Source organism: Zootoca vivipara, chromosome 2, assembly GCF_963506605.1.
Source record: "Zootoca vivipara chromosome 2, rZooViv1.1, whole genome shotgun sequence".
Lineage (NCBI taxonomy): Eukaryota > Metazoa > Chordata > Lepidosauria > Squamata > Lacertidae > Zootoca > Zootoca vivipara.
The window spans coordinates 10,617,066-10,639,062 of NC_083277.1; the positions used below are offsets into that span (position 1 = coordinate 10,617,066).

Genomic DNA, 21,997 nt, shown 5'->3' on the forward strand with positions numbered 1-21,997 from the left:
GCAGTACTAGCACATCTCTCTCTTTTTTTGGTTGTTAAAAAGTGTAGCACTTACTGTAACAACCTCATAGTGAGTACCAGCACCTATTTTTCTAGGGGGGTGGGGGGTGGAGGAGAACTGGGTTCAGCATTCCTGCTTTACGCTGATTTAAACATTGCTGTTTTCCACCTTACGTTTCCCAGATCATACCGTACTTCCCTTTTCATTTTGATACATATTTTAATGAAATGTTTTATTATTATTTTTTAATTTATCTTATGTGAGCAGCCTGGAGAGGACCTTCCCTGGAAAAGGGCAGGATATACTGTGCAATAGAATCAATGGGGGAACCGTGTTTGTGTGTTAAAGTGGCCCTTCACGTCCGCTTTCTGGGCCTGCTTTGCACCCACCCTGAGTGCTTTTACCTAGCTAGAGGAAGGGTGTTTGTTGTAGAAGGTAGCTTTCTGCACAAAGGCAAAATTTCAATGACTTGCACCACCCACTTTTTTCCCTGGCCCCTGCTGACATGTGCCCCCCCCACCCCCAGAAGGGAACGTGGTTCTCAGGGTGAAACAAGTTCTCTACCACTGGAATGAATGAATGGATATGCTCATTTGCTTGGGAGAAAACACACAGGGACTTCTTAGTAAACATGCATTGGCTTGGGCTGTAAGCAGCACATGTGATCTCCCCACCCTCTTCTCATTTTATACCATTTGATTTAGGCATCTGGCCAGGAGGGTGGTATTTGGGGGGTAGGGGCAGCCACCCTAATTTTTACATCTAGTCATTTCATTAAAATCCAGCTTGCTTCTTCTGCTTATGGGGTTAATTGCACAGAGCTCTGTTGCCTAGAGAGGACCGGGAATGTGTGTGCATTGCATGTATGGTATGTGTGTGAAAGGGAGAGAGAATGAGTGTTTTTAAAATATGAAGCTACTTTCCTGCACAGCTGCACAGAGAGCTAAAAAGAAAAAGGCAACCACCCCCTTCCTGTCCTGCTGTTATTTCCTTCCTGATTATTTAAAATAATAACAATAATAATAATAATAAAATAATAACAATAAACTTCCCCTTTTAGGGGCATATGCTATCCTTGGTGCAACTGGAGGATTGTAAATACAGTACTTCCAGAGGGTGCTTTGCAAAATCTACAAGGAGCAGGTGAGTTTAAGCAAGGAAGTGGATTCAGGAGAAGGAGGGATAAAAGCAGAAGGGGCAGGCATCAGAAGGAAAGGAGGGTTCTTGCAGTTGGCCATTGAGCCTGCTTTTGCAGAGAGATTAGATAATGTTGGCTATTTGTTGAGCATTCCCTCTGATTATTATTTTTTTGCAGGAAGCTTAGATGTCTGCATACACTCTATATATTTATAGCACATTTCTCACACCTGCCCTAAAGAATTCCAGGAACTGCAGTTTGTTAAGGGTGCTGGGGATTGTAGCTCTGTGAGGGGTAAATTACAATTCCTGAGATTGAATTCATGGCGTGTACACCAATTATCCTGCACTTTCCAATGCATTTCAACCATCACTTTCCTGGTTGCAAAAGTCTGATTTTTAGGGTTTGTTTGCTGCACTATGGCAGCATCCGGGCTGTCACTATTTTCAGGTAGGATTCAGTCACGTACCTCAAATTCAGCTTGTGCAATTACAGTTGATATCAATGAAGGAATATGAATCATTAACCATGGAAGTCACACTGCTGGGTAAGGATTGATGTGTGCAAAACGGTCAGCTGCTGGATCCCCTTTTCCACTGGTAGAAGAACATAGGAAGCTGCCTTAACCTGAGCCAGACCCATTGGTCAATTTGGCTCAGTATTACCCACACTGACTGGCAGCAGCTTTGCAGGATTGCAGACAGGAGTGTTTCCCAGCCTCTCCCAGAGATACTGAGATGAAATACAGTGGTACCTCTACTTACAAATAACTCTACTTACAAATTTTTCTACTTACAAATGGAGCTCCGTCCGCCATCTTGGATGCGGTTTAGATAGGATTTTTTCTACTTACGAATTTTTAGATAGGGTTGCTTCGACTTATGAATTTTTTCTCCCAATGCATTCCTATGGGATTCAACTTACAATTTTTTTCGACTTACAAATGTGTGTTCGGAACGCATTAAATTCGTAAGTCGAGGTACCACTGTATAGTGCTTTCTTCAAGCAAGGCAGATGCTCTGCTACTGAACAATGGCCCCTCCCCAAATGATGATGATGATGATTAATTTATACCCCGCCTATCTGGCTGGGTTCCCCCAGCTGGTCCGGGCTGCTTCCAGCACATAAAAAACTTCCCGACACAAGGCTGCCTTCAGATGTCTTCTAAAAGTTGTGCAGTTCTTTATCTCCCTGACATCTGATGGGAGGGCATTCCACAGGGAGGGTCTCACTACCAAGAAGGCTCTCTGCCTGGTTCTCTAGTAACTTCACTTCTCACACTGAGGGAACTGCCAAAAGGCCCTCGGAACGGGCTGAACGATGGGGGTGGAGATTGCAGAAGCTCTGTCTCATGCCCACAGATAATGATTCTCTGTTCATTCCTAGGAGTCCAAGACCCAGTGCTGGAGAACGAAGAGGAGCCCTTTCATGTGAAAAGTCCGGAGCCTGGAGATGTGGGATCCAGCAGAATATCCTTAGAAAGAGCCAAATATAATTTATTCCAGGCTCCCAAGTTGGAAAAGATCCATGGAAGCAAGGGGGGACCAGAAAGCGACCAGGAAAGCTATCTGTGGAAGATAGCACAGCAGGCCTTCCTCTGTGAAGGAAGCGGCCAGACTTTCCACGAAAGCATCATCCGTGACAGGACATGCCCACGAAGCAGCATCGCCAGCACCGACTATGAGAAGAGCCTCCACCAGAGCTTGGACCTCCTCAAGAACCAGAAGAAACGGCTGAGGAAGTTCAAATGCTCCTACTGCGGGGCCACGTCCAACATTCGAGCAAACATTGTCGTTCACGAGAGAATCCACACCGGCGAGAAGCCCTACTGCTGCTTTAACTTGCGGCAAAAGCTTCAGCCGGAAGTCGACCCTCGTGTGGCACAAGAGGACCCACACGGGGGAGAAGCCGGAAGTCGACACTTGTGCGGCACAAGAGGACCCACACAGGGGAGAAGCCATACGAGTGCTCGGCGTGCGGGAAGAGCTTCAGCATCCGATGTAACCTTTTGCGGCACGAGCGGGTCCACACGGGAGAGAAACCCTATCGTTGCAAATGCTGCGGCCAGAGCTTCAGTCGGAGGCTCTTGCTTGTGATTCACGAGAGAACCCATGCAGGATAGAAACATGTATAGAAGCTTGGAGCGTTGGGGGAGAGGTGTCACTCTTTACCTGCCTCTTTCTCTCTCTCTCTCTCTCTCTCTCTCTTACATAGGAACTTCAGAAGCTGCTGAGTCCATCTAGCTCAGTATTGTCTACACAGACCAACAGCAGCTCTCCAAGATTTCAGACGGGGGACATTGCCAGGCCCTACCTAGAGATGCCAATGAAGGAATGAAGTGCGTGCTTTGCCACCATGCTGCAGGCTTTTGCTCCACTGTGTGTGCACTCTGCTGCTTTAGAAGAGTCCGATAAGGGAAAAACAAGGAGCAGAGCAGAGAAGCAGCAGGCTCCCTTTAGCTCACAGGAGATGCTTCCCATGTGATTGAATGGAACACACGAAGCCGCCTTCTTCTGAATTAGACCTTTGGTCCATTTGGCTCAGTATTGCCCGCACTGGCTGGCAGCAGCTCTCCAGGATTTTGGACAGGAGCCTTTTCTCCAGCCCTCACCAGGAATTGAACCAGGTGCAGAGCAGGTGCTCTCATCCACAGAAGAACCAAAGGGCAGTAAATTGCACCGTTCAAAGTTGGAGCGAACTCTTTATTAGCAAAAACACGATATTCCCAGACTTGGCTAAGTGCCAGGCCTAATGAGTGCAGCATCTCATCCCCAATAGATCTGGCCCCATGAATCAGTTGCCGAGACTGAAAGTTCCCATTTTAAGCCCCCCCTTCAAGCAGAGACTAAATCTGCATGCAGGCTGCCACTGCTCTGCCCCTTTCAGCTCTCTTCTGGTTCTGGGAATCAAGAGGGGAGGGGAGCTTGTTGCAGCAGGAGGGGGAGACCCCATGCTTCTTCCCCAGCCTGACCCATATCTCTTGGCCTCCCTTCTCCCACTCGCCTGCTTCAGATTCTCTTTCTGATTCTGGACTTGTTTCTGCCACCAACTCTCTCAGCTCACTAAGCTCTGTTACCTCTTCTCCTTCTGACCACTCATTGTCACCACAGCACCACTCCCTGGGCCCTGAGCCGTCTTCTCTTGGGGGTTCCCCAGCTGTTTCCTCCCACCCTTCCTCCGTGTCTAACCAGCTCACAACACTGAGCTACAGTGGAACCTCAGTTTACGAACACCTCGTTTTACGAATTTTCGGTTTACGAAAACCGCAGACCCGTCTGGAACGGATTAATCCACTTTCCATTAGTTTCAATGGGAAAGTTCGCTTCAGTTTATGAACGCTTCAGCTTATGAACAGACTTCCGGAACCAATTGTGTTCATAAACTGAGGTACCACTGTATCTCTCTTTCCATTTGAGACACTCAAGAGGGGATAAAAATCTATTCAGAATAGAGAGGCTATGAAACAATGCAGCTTAAATATGTGTGACTTCATTTGTTCACATCCATCCCTTGTTGCCCTTCATCTGCTCCCCCACAGTATAAAAAAAAAAGTAAACTCCTAGGAGTAGGGAACTTTTTTATAAAATAAAAACGCTTGCATTTCCTTGGCAAAAGCCTCATGTAAATAAGAAGAGTAAAATGCTTAAACTTTGGGGGAACTTGTAAAGAGGAGAACAAATGGAGGAGAGAAATAATTTGAGTGCTCTTAATATGACGGAAGGTGCCCACTAGTCTGTGTGAACATCAGAAAGTCCACACAGGAAAGAAACAATAAAGATGTTCAGATTTCAATATATTCTATGGTTTGGCTTGCCCATGTGAACTAGTATTAGTCATTTATTCAGTACTTAGTCTGCCCATCCAAAAAGGACATACATTGTTTTCTCTCCCCCCCCACACCCAGTTTTATCCCCCCCCCAACAGCCCTGTGAAGGAGGCTAGACTAAGAAAGAACAATGTCAGCTAGTGTGCATTGTGGCTAGGCCTGCACACACACTGCACATTTAAAGCACATCACCCCTTGGAAAATAGAGTTTATTCATGTAATACATGTAATATCGATAGGAAAACTATGTCATATTTCACAATATTCTTGTACAAATACTTGCCGGAAGTTGCAAAGGAAAACAAAGCCCTTGGTGGAAATGGTGTTTATCAATGAGGGGGGGAAATAGTGGATGATCTAGGTATTGCAAGAGGTATTATTTCCTATTTAAAACTAGTGAAGGCGTTCTCGTGGTGCCCTCCAGATACATCTGGATTACAATGCCTGTTAACTGCAGAAAGCTTGGCCAATGGTCAGTGGGAAGAGCTTCAGCATCCGGTGTAACCTTCTGCGGCATGAGCGGGTCAGCGATGAAGGAACACAAAATAGTTCTAAGAATTAGGATGTGTGTTTTAGGGAGCTTGAACTAAAATTCTTTCTAAAATGGTATAGCCCAGCTAGCTAATATGATACCAGGATTGAACCCTAACTGTGAACAAGCCAAGGGATGGTTCTCCCATATGTATTGGGAATGCCCAGAGGCAGGGGGATTTTGGAATAAAATCCTTAAGGTTATTAATGAAGTTTTTAAAGTGAAGCTACCTATAGACTTCAATCTTATGACAATGAGTATACTAGGAAACACGGCCATAGAGAAAGGTGACCAACACACCTTCAAAGCAATGATACTAGCAGGAAAGGCAACAATAGCTTTAGGTTGGAAAGATAGAGAAAAATGGACAGTAGAGGTCTGGACTAATTATTTGTTTGAATTTGTTTGAATTTATTCAGTCAGACATCGTGGCAGCAACGTCACACGAAATAACATGGAAGGCCAGGTCTACTGTGATAAGGACCAGATGGAACCCCCTATCTTCAATGGATAACAACTACTGGACCAGAAGACATTCAGTGGAAATTAAAGACATTGTGCCCGTGGCTGTTTGAACCCTTCTAATGGATTATGGGAGGGGGTGGGAAGGGAAAGGAAAAATGGTACGGTAAATTAAAAATTGGAAGGAGAGAATATAATGTATGTAACAATTCTCGTACTTCAATAAAAATCTTTTTAAAAAAGGATGTGTTAAACTACTAGTATGATTAAAAAACCTAGGAGAACCTGGAAGTTCACCTGGGGGCAAAAAGTTCTTCTTTCGGGAGCATCCCGTAACTTGGGGGGGGGGGTTACCACAGAGGTCTCAATTCTGAATTGTAGGGAGTATGGTTCCTTCAAGAAAATGCTGGACTGCAGTTCCCATCATGCCTGAACCCTGGCAAAGCTGGCTGGGGCTGATGAGAGCAGGAGACCAGAGACATCAGACATTTGTAAACTGCTTATTTTGTACAATCAAGCAATGTATAAATTTAACAAAAAATAATAATAAATTGACTACTCACGATAAAGATAATCCAGTTCACTGGTAAACATTAATGCAGCAATCTTATGTGCAATTAGCTAGGAGGAAGTTATGCTGAATTCAAGGAAATGTACCTCTGTTAAGTGTGGACAGGAGAAACTGTGTTCACCAAATGGGCTGAGGATGGGGCCTTGCCACTCTTTATTTCCCTCCTGTCTGAGGTCTACAACGCAATGAGCATTCACGGCTAACGTCGGAGGGATTATTTTGTAGTGATCAACTTCAGTGGTCTAATAATGTCCGTATCTAAATTGCTGGTGGCGGTCTTGTGGGCAGGTGGAGAGGCAAAAATTGAACCCCTTTAAAGAATAGATTTTAGGGGACTGTTGAAGTGTAAATGGTCTCCTTAAGAACAAAATGACAGTGGGGGATTTTGGGAAAGGGAATGAAAAAACAAAACCTGTTTAATTGTGACCGAAGTGAATCCTTCCTCAACGGCTAATAAGTGTTTGCTTTATAGAGCAACCATTCCAGTCTGGAAATAAACTTTGCCTGGGTGTGTGGCTCAGTTCTCTCCTCAGGCAATTTTGAGGTGGGTTTTATCTCCCCACAGATAGAAGAAAGGGAGGAGGGTCTCTCCAGAGAATGAGGTTCCTGAGAACGTGTAGAGTTCAGCTCCTGAATCAGCATTGAGAAAAGTAACTTCCCCTGCTTCATAATTCAGAAACACTCGGATCCTCTTGAGCTCCCTCCTTGGGAAGAGAAAAGGGACATCAGGGGGGTCGAAGGCCTTATACTCTCCTCCCCACCTCCCCACCGACCAAATCCCTTCCTCGGGACTTAAGTAAACAGAGCCCTTTCTCCTCAATGACTTCCTGGCAACCCCCACTGCCCATTCTCCCTCTCTCTCTACAATGACCTCCCAAAAATGTCTTCCTGCTGCAAGTCCCTCCCTTCCCAGCACAGAAATAGTTGTGTCGAATCTCTCAGGATTGTCGGGCAGGTCTTGACGCGGGGCTCCCAATCTCACGCTTTTGCGATCCTCGGAGAGGGCAAGAATACGATTAGCTGTGTCTGGATCCAGGGTGACATTTGCTGTTTTAAGGGAAGGTGAGGAACAGGGAAGAGAGGCAGAATGAGCTGAGACAGAGACGGACATCCTGATCCAAGACAGATGCCAGGAACCAGTTTCCTTCTCAAATCTATAAGACTTAAGTAATTATGAGGTGGGCTTTATTCCCCCACAGCCAAAGTAATGGGGGTGGAGGGAGAGTCACACCGGAGAATGAGAATGCACAGATCAGCATTAAATAAAAACACCTTCCCCTCTTCATAATTCAGAGTCACTCGGATCTAGTTGGGCTTCCCCATACCTGCCAAGTTCCGGCCCGAGAAATAAGGGACTGGACCGGAAGTAGCAGGCCAGAAGTCGTGTTGCAGCCATTTTGGAACTGGGCAAAGCAGCATTAAAAGTCGCTTCTGAGCATGCTACGCCCAGTTCCAAAATGGCCACCGCGCCAGAATAAACCGGGGGAAAACCAAAAAATCCGTTTTTTCGGTTGGGGACAGCTGGAAAAACAGGGGTATCCCGGGGAATACGGGAGACTTGGCAGCTATGGCTTCCCATTCAGGTACAGCAGAGGACCGCCAAGAAGGTTGGAGGCCCTGTACTCACCTTCCGACTTCGCCACAGCCCAGATCCCTCCCTCAGGACTTGAGCCCTTTCCCCTCACAGACTTCCTGACAATCCCCACAGCCCACCCTTCCTCACTTCCCAAAAATACGTGGCGCCTGTGAATCCCTTACATTGCAGTGCAGAATGGAGAGCGTTGAGTCTCTCAGGATTGTTCAACAGGTCTTGACTTTTGTGTCCGCATTTTACACGTTTACGATCCTCGGAGGGATGAGCTGCTGCTTTTTGACCCATAGTGATGTTTGCTGTCGAAGGGCAAGGGAAAGATGAAGAAAAAGAGAAGAGAGGAAGAATCAGCTGGTGTCGTGATCCAAGAAACACCCCAGGAAGCACATTCTCTCTCAAATAAATAGGATTTCCTGGCACTGCATTTAGGATTGGGGGAGCCATCTTTTGCTTCCCGGCTTTGCTCGCAGTAAAAACATTTCCTTTTGGATTTCAAATCAGGGTTTTGTTCTTTGTAGTCCGCGTATTTATATTCTGTCCTGGTAGTTTGGGGCAAGAAGGAAAACTGTCCAGAAAACATTTACTCAGCTTTTCTGTGTGAGAGAAGAGTGGAAGATGCGAGTTTGGGGGTGGGGAGAATTCACCCACTTTTCCCCATTTCGGATTTCTGCGAGGGAGCAAGCAGGTAAGCAGCGAACAGCCATTAAAAAAATTATTTCCTCACTATGGTTAGAGAAGGGGACAGTATCAGTTTAGACCAGGGGTAGGCAACCTAAGACCTGGGGGCCGGATGTGGCCCAATCGCCTTCTCAATCCGACCCGCGGATGGTCCAGGAATCAGAGTGTTTTTACATGAGTAGAATGTGTCCTTTTATTTAAAACACATCTCTGGGTTATTTGTGGGGCATAGGAATTCATTCATTCCCCCCCCCCCCAAATATAGTCTGGCCCACCACATGGTCTGAGGGATGGTGGACCGGCTCACGGCTGAAAAAGGTTGCTGACCCCTGGTTTAAACCCATCAGCTAATTCTGGCTCAGCTGGAGACAGAATTAGAGGTGTCAATGTGGATCAATAATTATGAAAACTATAGTGAATTTTGACTGTAATTTGCTACTGAGCTTTCTGCAAAGTGAATTTTCTGCATAATCTTTTATGTGATCTTGCACCAGTGGGTGTTTTCAACCTTATTGCGTTTTGAATCTTATTACAGAATTAATACTATTCTCAGTTTTCGCTGCACCTCCAAGTTCCATCTCCCACTGCACATACTTGCAAATATGAGGATGGACATTTTAGGATGGCTGCTGAATCAAGGGTTACATTTATATCGGGAAAGAGATCAAATTAGACAATCTAGCAGATTTCCTTGCCTTGTGTTCCTTCAGAATTGCTATATCTATTAGGACACTCCTTTTATTCTGTGCATTTGTTGTTTAATTCATTGATTTCATAAAAAATGATATACCACTTTAATTGTAAAAAAAACCCCTTCAAACTGGTTTACAAAAAAAGATAAAATAATAAAATTATCACTAAAAAAGATTTCAACAGTAATTTAAAGCATACAAAAAGTTTAAACCACAGTTGTACATATGAATAACCTAAACATCGCTACAGTGCTACAAAGCTATTGATGGATCCAATGTCTGCAGGACAGGTTGTTTAAGCCCTGTGAAATACCAGTCCCCACACTCTCCTGTCAATTTGGTATTTTACCTTTCCAAAGCTGCTGTCTCAGTAACTGGGCATCTGAAGGAAAAAAGAAAAAAATACAAAACTTAAGCACAACAGTGTTGTACCTCAAATAAACCTTGTTACTAAAATATCATTTCATAACCATAGCATCTATTGTGTCTTTAATACTAAGTAGTAGAGCAAACAATTAAAAAAAAACCATATGAAAAAAATAATAAAAAACTAAACCATAAAAATCAGAAATGGTGAGCCTGTAAGTCTAGAGGGGAAAAACATGTAAGGGACCACATTAGAAAACACCTTAAAATCCTTCAGCATCCATCACTGAAGTTCATCCCTGAATTAGTTGATTGTTGTGGGGGGACTGACGGATCATTAGAACAATGCCAATATTTTAAAAGGGCACAGAGGACAAATGGATGCAGGTTAACATCTGCTCCTATGAAACTGGTGAAAAATAGCTGATGTTGGAATGCCTAGACATCTGTATTCTTGGTGTTTATCCCTGTCTTAGGGGAATTGTTAAACATAATGATACAGTGGTGCCTCGCAAGACGAAAGTAATTTGTTTCGCAAGCCTTGCGATAATTTCGTCTTGTGAAGCGCGGTTTGCCGCGGCAAAAACAAACAAACCGCCAATGGGTCTTCTGTGGCTTCCGATCGGCTGCAGGAGCTTCCTGCAGCCAATCAAAAGCTACACTTTGGTTTTGGAAATTGAACAGATTCCGTTTGACTTCCAAGGTACCATGGTATATCTCCCACCAGCACCCCTGTGCCACAAGAGTGACAATTAGTATCATTATTTATTAAATTTGTATAGTGCCCTATAACCTTAGATCTGAGGGCGGTTCATAAGATTTTTATACACAGTATAAAAACACAAAATCAAGATGAAAACAAAAACAACCCAATAACCCCAACACATTTCAAAAGGGAATTGGATGTCAATCAGCCAATATATATGGGGCATTCTGGGGGAAGCTAGTGGCAGCAATGCCAACAACAAGTTATGATAGTGCTACCCTGTCTGTGGCCATAACCAGGGCCGCCTCAAGCATGTTGGGTGCCCTGGCGCCGTGGTGCTCCGGCGCCCCCGCCCCGCCCCGTTTCTTGCTGCGGCTGGTGGGTGGGTGCAGCGCGCAGCACGGTTTTCGTGCGGCCGGATCCGCTGCACAGCGCCCCCTACCAGGCCGGCACCCTGGCACCCCGCGCCACCCAGACTACCCCTAGAGCCGGCCCTGGCCATAACAGAATACAATGAGAGCTATGGACTAATAGACTGCCCATGGTAAAATCATCACAGTCATTCTTCTTTACCTTTGAATTGCTTCATGACACCCTCCAGAAGTGGATTTATGTCACAAAATTCTGAGATCCCCCTCTTCAGCTCTCGAGGGAAAGCCGCTGAATTCTCCAATCTCTCTCTTTGCTCATACCTGGTGAAGAAAAACAATGGGGCACAGAGTGGAGGAGATTTTGCACATCTCGCCATTCCAGTGTGTGATGAGATCCTTGACAGGAGTACCTGCTGTGCCGGCCCTAAAATCCACGAGAGAGTCCAGGATTTCATCAGATTCCCTAAGTCTCTATGGCTGGACCATCCCCCCCCCCACTTGCAGATTGGAGTAGCCACATTCAGCCCAAACCCGACTGGTGAATGACCCATCCCTGACAACAGGCGCACAACAAGCACCCTCCAGTGCCCCAAGCAATAGAATATTTCCACACTGTAGCAAATGCCAGGTGAAGGATATGTCCAGCCACATTGAGACAACCCCATGGAGGCAATGAAGTTCCAAGATAGTCCATTTGAGGTAGCTTCGAAGCTGACATTGAAGTTCCCCAATACACCCATGGAGAGGTTCTTCAGCATCACATTGGTGATTACCTCTTCGCAGCTCAAACAGCCCTTAGATTCTGAGATTACTGGGGGCAAAGCTTAGGAGGCAACAGCTTTGATGTAACTGCCACCCAGTCCTTTATACTTTTGCTTACCTCCATATCTCCCACCTGCCATCACAGGGAAGGCAGTCCCACCGTATCCCCACGCCTGCCACTGGCCCAGACACACTGTTCCTTAAAACCACCTCTAATAAAACACAAGGTTTCAGCAAGTTGTCAGTGTTTAAATGAAATCAGCTAGGAGATACCTACATTAAAAACCTGCCAGGCACAACTTGCACCCCAACTAACAAGGATGAAAAGTCTTGACACTTCCTGTTTCCCACCCTTAAAGGTAAAGGACCCCTGACCATTAGGTCCAGTCGTGACCGACTCTGGGGTTGTGGCGCACATCTCACATTATTGGCCAAGGGAGCCGGCGTACAGCTTCCAGGTCATGTGGCCAGCATGACTAAGCCGCTTCTGGCAAACCAGACCAGCGCATGTAAACACAGTTTACCTTCCCGCCAGAGAGGTACCTATTTATCTACTTGCACTTTGACATGCTTTCGAACTGCTAGGTTGGCAGGAGCTGGGACCAAGCAACGGGAGCTCATCCCACCACGGGGATTCGAACCGCCGACCTTCTGATCGGCAAGTCCTAGGTTCAGTGGTTTAACCCACAGCGCCACCCGATCCCACCCCTAGAGGGGCACAAATTCAACATAAGGTTGTGTGGCGTCCCACAGGCATCCCACAGGAGCCCCTTAAAGGCTAGTTTTACACTGTAGTGGAGCTCTACAATGTCACCCCAATAAATCCTCAAAGGGCAATTTTCATCTACTCTCCACCCAGGACCTTCCTTTCCTCATGGAGTGATGGTAATGGAAACGAGCAGGATCTACTTACCTCTGCAAAGTCCTTCTCACTTCCTAGAAGGGAAAAGAGAACAGAATTCACTGTCTACCACATGCCGCACTACGAAGGCCCCCTTCATACCCTGGAATGGATGCCCTCTGGCCCATTCTATCAATTTTATTTTTCCAATTTTAAGTCCAGAAATTCAAGCCCCACTCTGTGTCCCATCTGACGACAGTCCATGCTGCCCAACTTCTCCATGCCTCTCTTTCTTTGGTTAATGTTACTCAGGTCTGTTTTAGGCAAATCTATATGCATGGTAAATGTGATTACCCCAGAAACAGCAGTGTGGAATAGAAGAAAACTTTGGTCAAGAGACTAGCTCATGACTGGAATAGACCCAAATGCCTTTCTTGAGGACAGAAATGTTTTTCTGTATGGAGTGTGATAACTAGGCATGCTGACAAGGCCTTAGTTGAGTCAAGACAATACAAGTGTGTGAAGTAGATGTAAGCTTTGTTACTTGGGGCAGCCAGTAGGACTGCATGACCTGCAGAAGTATCCCTGCTCCCCAATAAAGTTTGGCATCACATTAGCCCCCAAACCAGTGAAAACTTTTTTTATGTGTGCTTTTCCCACGGCCACTCATTTGCCAATACAGAACTGATTTTTAACGAAAAATGTTGGGAGCAATGACAAATCATCAACTTTGGGGTGCCAATTTAGATTTTTAAAAGGGTGTGTAGAGCTCACTTTCCTTAACATTATTTTTCCTTAGCTCTACATATCCTTAGCTCTGAATGTCAACACAGGGCCAAACTGGAAGGCAATGGCAGGCAAATCTTTAACAAAGAGCAGAAAATAACATCTGTTTCAACCAACTCAGAAAAGGATCCCTAGTCTGCAGTATTATGGTGCTGGAGGAGACTCTTGAGAGTCCCATGGACTGCAAGAAGATCAAACCTATCCATTCTTAAGGAAATCAGCCCTGAGTGCTCCCTGGAAGCTGAGGCTCCAATACTTTGGCCACCTCATGAGAAGAGAAGAATCCTTGGAAAAGACCCTGATGTTGGGAAAGATTGAGGGCACTAGGAGAAGGGGACGACAGAGGACAAGATGGTTGGACAGTGTTCTCGAAGCTACGAACATGAGTTTGACCAAACTGCGGGAGGCAGTGCAAGACAGGAGTGCCTGGCGTGCTGCAGTAAGGTGAGTAAAAGATCCCAGTTCTCTTGGATGCTCCAATGCATAACAGGCCTGACTAAAAGGTAAAGGTAAAGGGACCCCCAGTCGTGACCGACTCTGGGGTTGCGGCACTCATCTTGCGTTATTGGCCGAGGGAGCCGGCGTACAGCTTCCAGGTCATGTGGCCAGCATGACAAAGCCGTTTCTGGCAAACCAGAGCAACACACGGAAACACCGTTTACCTTCCCGCTTGGAGCGGTACCTATTTATCTACTTGCACTTTGATGTGCTTTCGAACTGCTAGGTTGGCAGGAGCAGGGACCGAGCAACGGGAGCTCACCCTGTCGCAGGGATTCGAACCGCTGACCTTCTGATCGGCAAGCCCTAGGCTCTGTGGTTTAACCCACAGCATCACCCACGTCCCTCAGGCCTGACTAGAGACCACCATAAATCGAGCCCCTTTACAATTGGAGGAGGAAGATAAAGGTTTGCAGGTAACCTTGTCCTGATGTGGAACTATGTGCTGTTTCTGCCACAGTCTTACCTTCAGAAGTTCAATTGCTTGCTTCTGACTCTCCTCTTCCATCTCCTGAATGATCCTTTCAAGAGAGGAGAGTTTTCCGGAGAGGCTGGCCAGGTGCTCATCCCTTTTCCTTGCAATGTCCTTCTCTGCCTCTTCAATCTGGTTCAGTAGTTGCTTTTCTTGTTCCTCCAGAAACTGGTGCAGTTGTCTGAACTTCTCCACAGCCTTCTGCCTCTCAGTTGCTGTTAATTTCTGCAAGAAGCACACAGAAGGAGGAAAAGAGGAGGCAGAGATAAGAACTTGGTCAGCTTCTACAACATAAAGAGGGTTATGAGATCTCCACAGGAAGGGCATTGGGCATTGATGTAAACATGGGGGCAAGGAAGGCAGGGATTAGAACACTCGCTCGCCCCCCTTCGTTGCCATATTTGTTGTCTAAGGCAACAGTCTGAAGAAAGGGGCTTTTATATCCATTGACTTTCCCTGCACAATTTCAGACCCAGCATAATCAGAGATCAAAAATGTTGAAGCCAGTCCCCATGGACAAAAAAAAACACTCTTTCCTTAATTTAGACTAGCAAATTTCATTTCATAGAAATGGCAGAGACTAACATGTTTATTTTAAAGCTTCAAGGCAGCTGATTTCCTGCTTCTTAGGGTAAAGTGTGCTTTATAAGGCATTTCTTCATGAAAATAATATAGAAAATGAATTATATTAGGGGAAATTGCTTTGCCATAATATGTATAGAACACACATGGAAATTCACACTAAAATGCTGGTGAATTTTATTGAGGTTTTTTTTTTTTTTAAAAAAAAAAAACCCAACGATGACAACACACAAACTGATGAGGAAATGTGTAGAAGATAAGATTGGAAAAATTAGAAATGGAGAGAAGCTTAAATGGACAGATTTTCCCATCCCCCCCTCAGCCATGACTTGAATATTCAAGAACTTCTTCCCATCCTATTAATAGCGACACTTACAAGGAGGTATTGGCTTTTCTCCTCCATGTCTGCTTGGTATGCCAGAATAGCTTCTCTCTCTTTCCTCAGATTCTTCAGGCGGCTACAGATCAAGCCCTAAAGGGAAAACAAACGCTCAGGTTTAAATGAGACAGATAGACAGACAGACAGACAGACAGACAGACAGACACACACACACACACACACACACACACACAGGAGTTGAATATTCTGCCTATTTCTAGCAGCCTGTGGTCCTGATATTAGCTTTTTTTTATGTAGTAATTGTTCTGACGTTCTAATCTTTGATATCTAGCCTCTAGTTTTTTTTAATCTGCCCTGGCCTTTCTGGGCTTTTACCATCTTGGATCTGAATTGAGAGGTGGAGGAAGGCAGTTGTCATGCAATTTACATAACAAACATCAGTCATGTAAATAGTATTCATGCAACTGGTGTTCAGAAACATTATAGCCTCAACGAATCCACCATTATCCCACCCCAATCAAGATCCACCTTGATTTCCTACCTTGTACTCCTCAAAAGCCTCCTCCAGAGGGATCACTCTGTGCCGTTCATGTTCCTTTGATCTGTCACACACCACACAGATGGGGGTTTCGTGGTCTTTGCAGAAGAGCTTCAGAAGCTCCTGGTGTTTTTCACAGACTCTCTCCTTCTCCCCGCGAAGACTCAGCTTCTTGGTTATTTCCACAAAATTAGCCAGCTGCCGATTGGGTATGAGATTCTTTTGCTGGACGGTTTCTCTGCAATGAGGGCAGGAAGCCCGTGTGGCTCCCACTTCCCAGCACTGGCTCAGGCAGGATCGGCAGAAATTGTGCCCGCACTCTGCTATGGTCACGGGATCCGTGAAATACTCCAGGCAGATAGAGCAAGTGGCTTCATCGCAGAGATCCTTCACGGGGCTCTCAGCAGCAGCCATGGCTCCTTCACATCAGAGACAGAGTTTAGTTTCACTTTCTCAGTTTTCACTCCCTGGGCGTTTTCTTACTGGAAATGACTCATAATCTCAGGGCTGACATGATTTGTGTGGGTGGGCACGCTGACAGGCCTATGCAGTTGCTTAAAATTTTCCAGAGTATTGTTTCAATGATTATGCTGTTTTGCTTTTAATGCTCCTATGTTGTTGCACACTACCAGGATATTTTATGAGAGGGCAATGTGAGAATACTCTCAGAAATTAATAAATAAAATCATTGGCATCATGGAGGAACAGAGTCTGCTTCAAGAAAATCCATGTGCTGTGCCCAAGGGAAGAAGTGTAGAAGAGGAGGGTTGTCATTTTTAATTTTTACAAATAACAACAGCCTATATTTGAAAATTCCAACAAGTGAGAATGCTAGCTGGATTAGGTAAAGGTAAAGGACCTCTGGATGGTTAAGTCCAGTCAAAGGCGACTATGGGGTTGTGGTGCTCATCTTGCTTTCAGGCCAAGGGAACCAGCATTTGTCCACAGACAGCTTTCCGGGTCATGTGGCCAGCATAACTAAACCGCTTCTGGCGGAACGGGACACTGTGACAGAAACCAGAGTGCACGCAAACACCATTTACCTTCCCGCCGCAGCGGTACAGTGGTACCTCTAGTTACGAACTTAATTCGTTCCGGAGGTCCGTTCTTAACCTGAAACTGTTCTTAACTAGAGGCGTGCTTTCCATTCTCATCCTGGGGCACACGATTTCTGTTCTTATCCTGGGGCAAAGTTCTCAACTCAAGGTAACTCTTCCAGGTTAGCGGAATTTGTAACCTGAAGTGTTTGTAACCTGAGGTGTTTGTAACTTGAGGTACGACTGCTAGGTTGGCAGAAGCATTGAGGGCTGGAAGGCTGTGGGCAGGGCAGTCTCGAGCAGGTCGCGCGCCCTGGTGCTGAGGGGCGGAGATCGCTCCGGCGCCCCCGCCCTCGCAGGGCACAGCATGGTTTCCGCGCGGCTTTGCCTGCCAGCCTGAAGTAATCCAGGCAGATGGGACAAGTGGCTTCAGCACACAGATCCTGGATGGGACTTCCATATCATTCTCTACAGCCACAGCTGGCGCTGCACCCTTACAATAATTTGACTTCACCCCCAAACGGGCATTCCTCCCTTGTCTCCCGAATATATTAAAACAGTGAGTAGAATGGTGATTTTATTTATTTATTTCATTGAATTTCTATGCCACCCTATACCCAGAGGTCTCAGGGCAGCTCACAGAATAAAACCAGAACACAAAACCACAAAATATATAATCAAAATGTCGTGGTGGCTCAAAGGGCCACAATAAATGTGATAATGTGTACCCCTGGAAATCCCTGAGTGTGCTTCTAATAGAAAAGTTATGGTAACCTGTTGCTTTATGAAACTGATGATTTTGCAAGTTGCCGCCCCACACTGGGGCAGAAATACAGCTAATATGTAAATCACAAAGATACAGCTCAAAGCTAGAACATAAGTTGCTATGCAGCGCAAATGGCTACATGTAACACAGGTTCCTAACATGCATACTTAATCAGCAGAAATTGCCAGTGCTTATTGTGCATGTGTATAAAACATGAAATGAGGTAATGATGTATATCAGGCATAGGCAAACTCCGGCCCTCCAGATGTTTTGGAACTACAACTCCCATCATCCCTAGCTAACAGGACCAGTGGTCAGGGATGATGGGAATTGTAGTCCCAAACATGTGGAGGGCCAAGTTTGGCCATGCCTGGTCTAGACAGATGAGTGCCAGCTTCGAATATATTAAAATAGTGGTAGAATGGGGTTTTCTTTTTCTTTTTTTACTATGATCCCCAGCCCACATTCACCCAGAGTTGGAGCTCTCAGCAATAATCCCACTCCAACACAAAATGCAAACACTCCCAGGATTTATATTCCTTTTATTGTGTAATTGTGATGATATCTAGGCATAGTGCTTTCTGGGAACTCATGCAATCCCAGTTTCAAGGCCTTTTGTACCTCCAAAAGATTGCAGTGGTCCTACCGGTAACTTCTTCATTTCTTATCAGTCCACATGTCCTGTTGCTTCCTACTGAAATCGGATAAATTGTCATGCCAGAAATGTTCCCTTGAAATTTTCTGTTTGGTCCCCTTTTGTTTCATTAAAGCCCAAGAGCACCCATTCAAATGGGGTAACATTCTGGAAGAATTGCAGAATAGCTACTGAAGCACAGTGGATGTGTGGATAGTCCAGCATCAATTCATGATTAGGCTCTATTATTGCATCAATGACACATCACCATACCCACAAAAAGTTGAGGGGCTCCTCAACAGTCAGCAATGGAGCTTTTGGAGCTTTTCTTTAGTACTGGGTGTTTTTTGGACTGGCATATACCTCACAAATAACCAAAGATTCAAATCCATAAAATACAAATAAAATTGATTGAAAACATTACAAAAGCTGTCCCCCCCCAAAAAAAACCTATTGTAAAACCATAAAAACAGCAGAAGATCATGAACAATTAACAGAGCACCAAAGCCAGCAAGAGAGAAAACAACATAGTTCTAACGATTAAAGCACAGTATATTAAACCAGTTACTCAAAGCCACAAGGCAATGAGCTTGAGTTGCAAAAGTGGGAACAGAGTGTTTTCTAGGAATATGTGTGTATTCTAACAGCTGGTGTAGGTGAGCAATGAAAAGCGGGTTAAAGTTGGTGGAGGCTAAACCATAGCTGCCAAGTTTTCCCTTTTCTCGCGAGGAAGCCTATTCAGCATGAGGGAAAATCCCTGTAAAAAAGGGATAACTTGGCAGCTATGGGCTAAACCCTTTTGATAAACAGATTGTTAATTGACACTGTTAAAGTATTATGGTCTGTTAAGGACTCAGCTGCAGAGGAAATTCTGGGAAAGGAAAGGAAAGAGAAAATCCCAGGTTTTGTTTCTTTTCTTATTTTTGCTGACTGCGACTCCTCTCAAAAGGTCCCTGCAAAGAGGCCAAAACTGGCAAATGTTTTCACCTCAGTCATTCTGGTGTGGTGTTATAACATGTGGAGAGAAACTCCAACTGGGCTTGTGAGCAAAACTCCAACTGGGCTTGTGAGGCAGATTCTCCAGAGAATGAGTCTTCTGAGAAGGTGTAGAGTTCAGCTCCTGAGTCAGCATCAGAGAAAGACAAACATCCCCCTTCATAGTCCAGAGTCACCCGGATCCTCTTGGGCTTCTCACTCAGGGACAGAGGAGAGGGACGAGGGCAGTTTTGGACCTCGTACTCACCACCCTCCATCCTCACAGCCCAGGCCCTTCCCCCAGGCCGCCTTAATCTGAAGCCGCGCTTACTCCACACACACTTGCTGGCAACACACAAACCCCACCCTTCTGCACTTTCCACTGTGACCTCCCAGAAATGTCTGCCTGCTGTGAATCCCTCATGTCCCAACACACAATGCCAGTAGCTGAAGCTCTCAGGATTGTTGAGCACCACTAGATGTTTGTCTCCGTATATCACATTTCTCTGATCCTTGTCCAGGACGAGCCATTGACGGGCTGTGTCTGGATCCAGAGTGACATTTGCTGTTGGGGAGAAGATGAGTAAAATAGAAGAGAGGCAGAATCAGCCAAGAGGCAGAGACAGATATCCTGATCCAAGAAACACTCAGAAGAACCAAATTTCCTCTCAGATAAATGGGGATTCCTTATGTTTCATTCAGGATTGGGACCCTCCCCTCTTCCTGCCAGACTCATCTCAGAATAAATTCCTTCCAAAAAAAATAAATTCCTTCCCTGCAGGTTTTTAAATAATGCTTTTTTGTTCCATTTTACTCAATGTGTTTTATTGTGTCTCTCCTGTCAATCCAGTCACTCTTCAAGAAGCAAAACAACCCAGAATATATTCACTGAACTGTTCTATGCAGTGAAGGGGAAGAAGGATGGATGGGGGCAAGAGGAGAAAAATGGCGCTCCTTTGAATCTCTCTGTGTGAATTGCCCATTTGGGACTTTCAGAGGCTAACATTGAAATGAGAGAGAAGAAATCAATGTAGGCAACCTAACAAATGTCTTTCCCTTGCAAACCTCCGGGATACCGAGAAGGAAACTGCTGCTCCTATTGCTGTTTGTGGGAAGAGTAAATAAAACACAGTAAGAGCCTGGAATGTCCAATTTTCAGACTAATATATTGTCAGGTGTAAAATCCTTGCAGCTACTAATTACCTTTGGTATCCTTCATCCCAACATTCAGAATGGGAGTTTTAATGCAGAATTTTGAGATCCACCTCTTCAACTTTGGTAGGAAATCCATTGGATTCTTAAATGTCTCCCTTTGCTGACTTCTGATGGAGAAGTCCCATTCAGTTGCAGAACTTCTGAGTGCAGCAAAATGAAGGAATTAAGAGGAGGAAAGAAACAGTAGAAAGTCTAGAGGGAGACACTGAGGAATGGAGGCACAGAGGGGAGAAGATTCCTCCTTACTAGGGACTCCAAAGCCAGACATCTGAGGGCCAAAGGGACAGCCCCAGATCTCTGAAGCTCCTCACTTAAATCTACTCAAATGGAGAAATAAAATCAAATGATACCATCCTGCTCAGAGGTTTTCAATTTCAGCTGCATTACCTACAACATGCAAGAAAGATGAGGAGGAGAAAAATATGATTCCTGCTTTTGACAAAAGTGAAATGTTCCTTCTAGCTTCTTATCATTAACCCAAGCAACACCTTGAAGTTACAGTACATATTGCAGCTGGGATATGTTCAGGAACATGGCACACACCTCAACTCCTGCTCCCTTGTTGGAACCTTTCACCTTTCACCACAAGCTTGGAGGGGCAGGCTTTATGTCCTCTCCTCCTACCTTTCCCAATTTCACAGAGTGATATTAATGGAGATGAGCAGGATTCACTTACCTTTGCAAGGTGCTTCTCACATCCTAGACGGGAAAAGAGGAAAAGAAGGGGATTCACCAGCTACCACAGGCCATATAATGAAGACCCGTCAGACCCTGGAAGGGATGCCCTCTGATCGTTCCTCTTGAGTGAGTCTGCCTAGCAAACACCAAAGTTTTGAATAGGGATGGATGAATCTAACAATTTCAATTTCTCTTAGTTTTTATCTTTCTGATCTTGTGCAGTTCTCCAGATTAGTTTCTCATTACCTTTTTTAAAAACCTGGTGAAAATTCATGTGATCTTCTCTGTTTTTCCAAGGTATGTATCCATAGTATATTGGTCAGAGGAGAGTTTATGCATTATCAGAAAGTTTTGCAGTGAAAACCCTGGAATACATAACTTCAAGCTGTAATACATAACTTCAAGGTGTCACTTGGATTCATGATAAGAGGCTAGAACCCTGGAATATATCTTCCTTTAAGAAAAAGAAAAAAGGTGTGGGTCGGGGAGGACAAGTAGTCACAGAATGGTGATGATTGTGGAGGGTGGGGGGAGGACAGAAAACCAGTGGGGCAGGAATGAAACGCAGTAAACAGCAAAAAACATGTGTTTGTTTGTGTGTGGGAGGAAACAATATTAAAAAAACAATTAAACATTGCAAATAAAAGATCTGTTAAAACATACAGATAAGCACCATTAAAACATCACAGCACCAGCCTTTTCCTTAAAAACAGACAGTTCCCAATAGCCTGTTGGGACAATAAAGTCCCAACTTTGAAGGGAAACAAGCTTATTTATATAAGTAAATAAGGCCCTGACTATGCACAACAAAGCCTTTGGCCCTTGAGAAATCCACTCACTCACAGATCGCAGCGAAACATCTCCTTCTTCGCTTCCCGTCCGAAGGGTTAAAACGAGCGGCGCCCCGGCGCCTAGACAAACCCGGAAGAGTGAGGTCAGG

The 21,997-nt window shown here is 45.1% G+C and overlaps 1 protein-coding gene and 1 long non-coding RNA gene across 2 annotated transcripts; both read right to left on the bottom strand.

Moving 5' to 3' along the window:
• Positions 1–5,081: 5,081 nt before the first annotated feature.
• LOC118081264 (E3 ubiquitin-protein ligase TRIM39) lies at positions 5,082–16,184 on the bottom strand. The gene is made up of 8 exons (XM_035107668.2): positions 15,756–16,184; positions 15,251–15,346; positions 14,287–14,517; positions 12,609–12,631; positions 11,136–11,254; positions 9,840–9,872; positions 8,288–8,419; positions 5,082–7,576 (listed from the first exon to the last, which is right to left on the bottom strand). Exons 1-8 carry the CDS (start codon positions 16,164–16,166, stop codon positions 7,059–7,061), a joined length of 1,563 nt encoding a protein of 520 aa, XP_034963559.2. The 5' UTR covers positions 16,167–16,184; the 3' UTR covers positions 5,082–7,058.
• Positions 16,185–17,693: 1,509 nt separating this feature from the next.
• LOC118081433 (uncharacterized) lies at positions 17,694–21,940 on the bottom strand. The gene is made up of 3 exons (XR_009557045.1): positions 21,056–21,940; positions 20,368–20,519; positions 17,694–19,729 (listed from the first exon to the last, which is right to left on the bottom strand). It is a non-coding gene; the product is annotated as an uncharacterized LOC118081433 (long non-coding RNA).
• Positions 21,941–21,997: the final 57 nt, after the last annotated feature.

Bases quoted from the DNA above. Each gene is read 5' to 3' on its own strand.
- LOC118081264 (XM_035107668.2), bottom strand. From the start codon at position 16,166: ATGGCTGCTGCTGAGAGCCCCGTGAAGGATCTCTGCGATGAAGCCACT. The intron at 14,518-15,250 runs GTAAGTGTCGCT...TGCTTCTTGCAG, and splicing joins AGAAAAGCCAATACCTCCTT to AAATTAACAGCAACTGAGAG. The intron at 7,577-8,287 runs GTAAGGGATTCA...CCCTTAAAACAG, and splicing joins TCTCCATTCTGCACTGCAAT to CAAATGTCACCCTGGATCCA.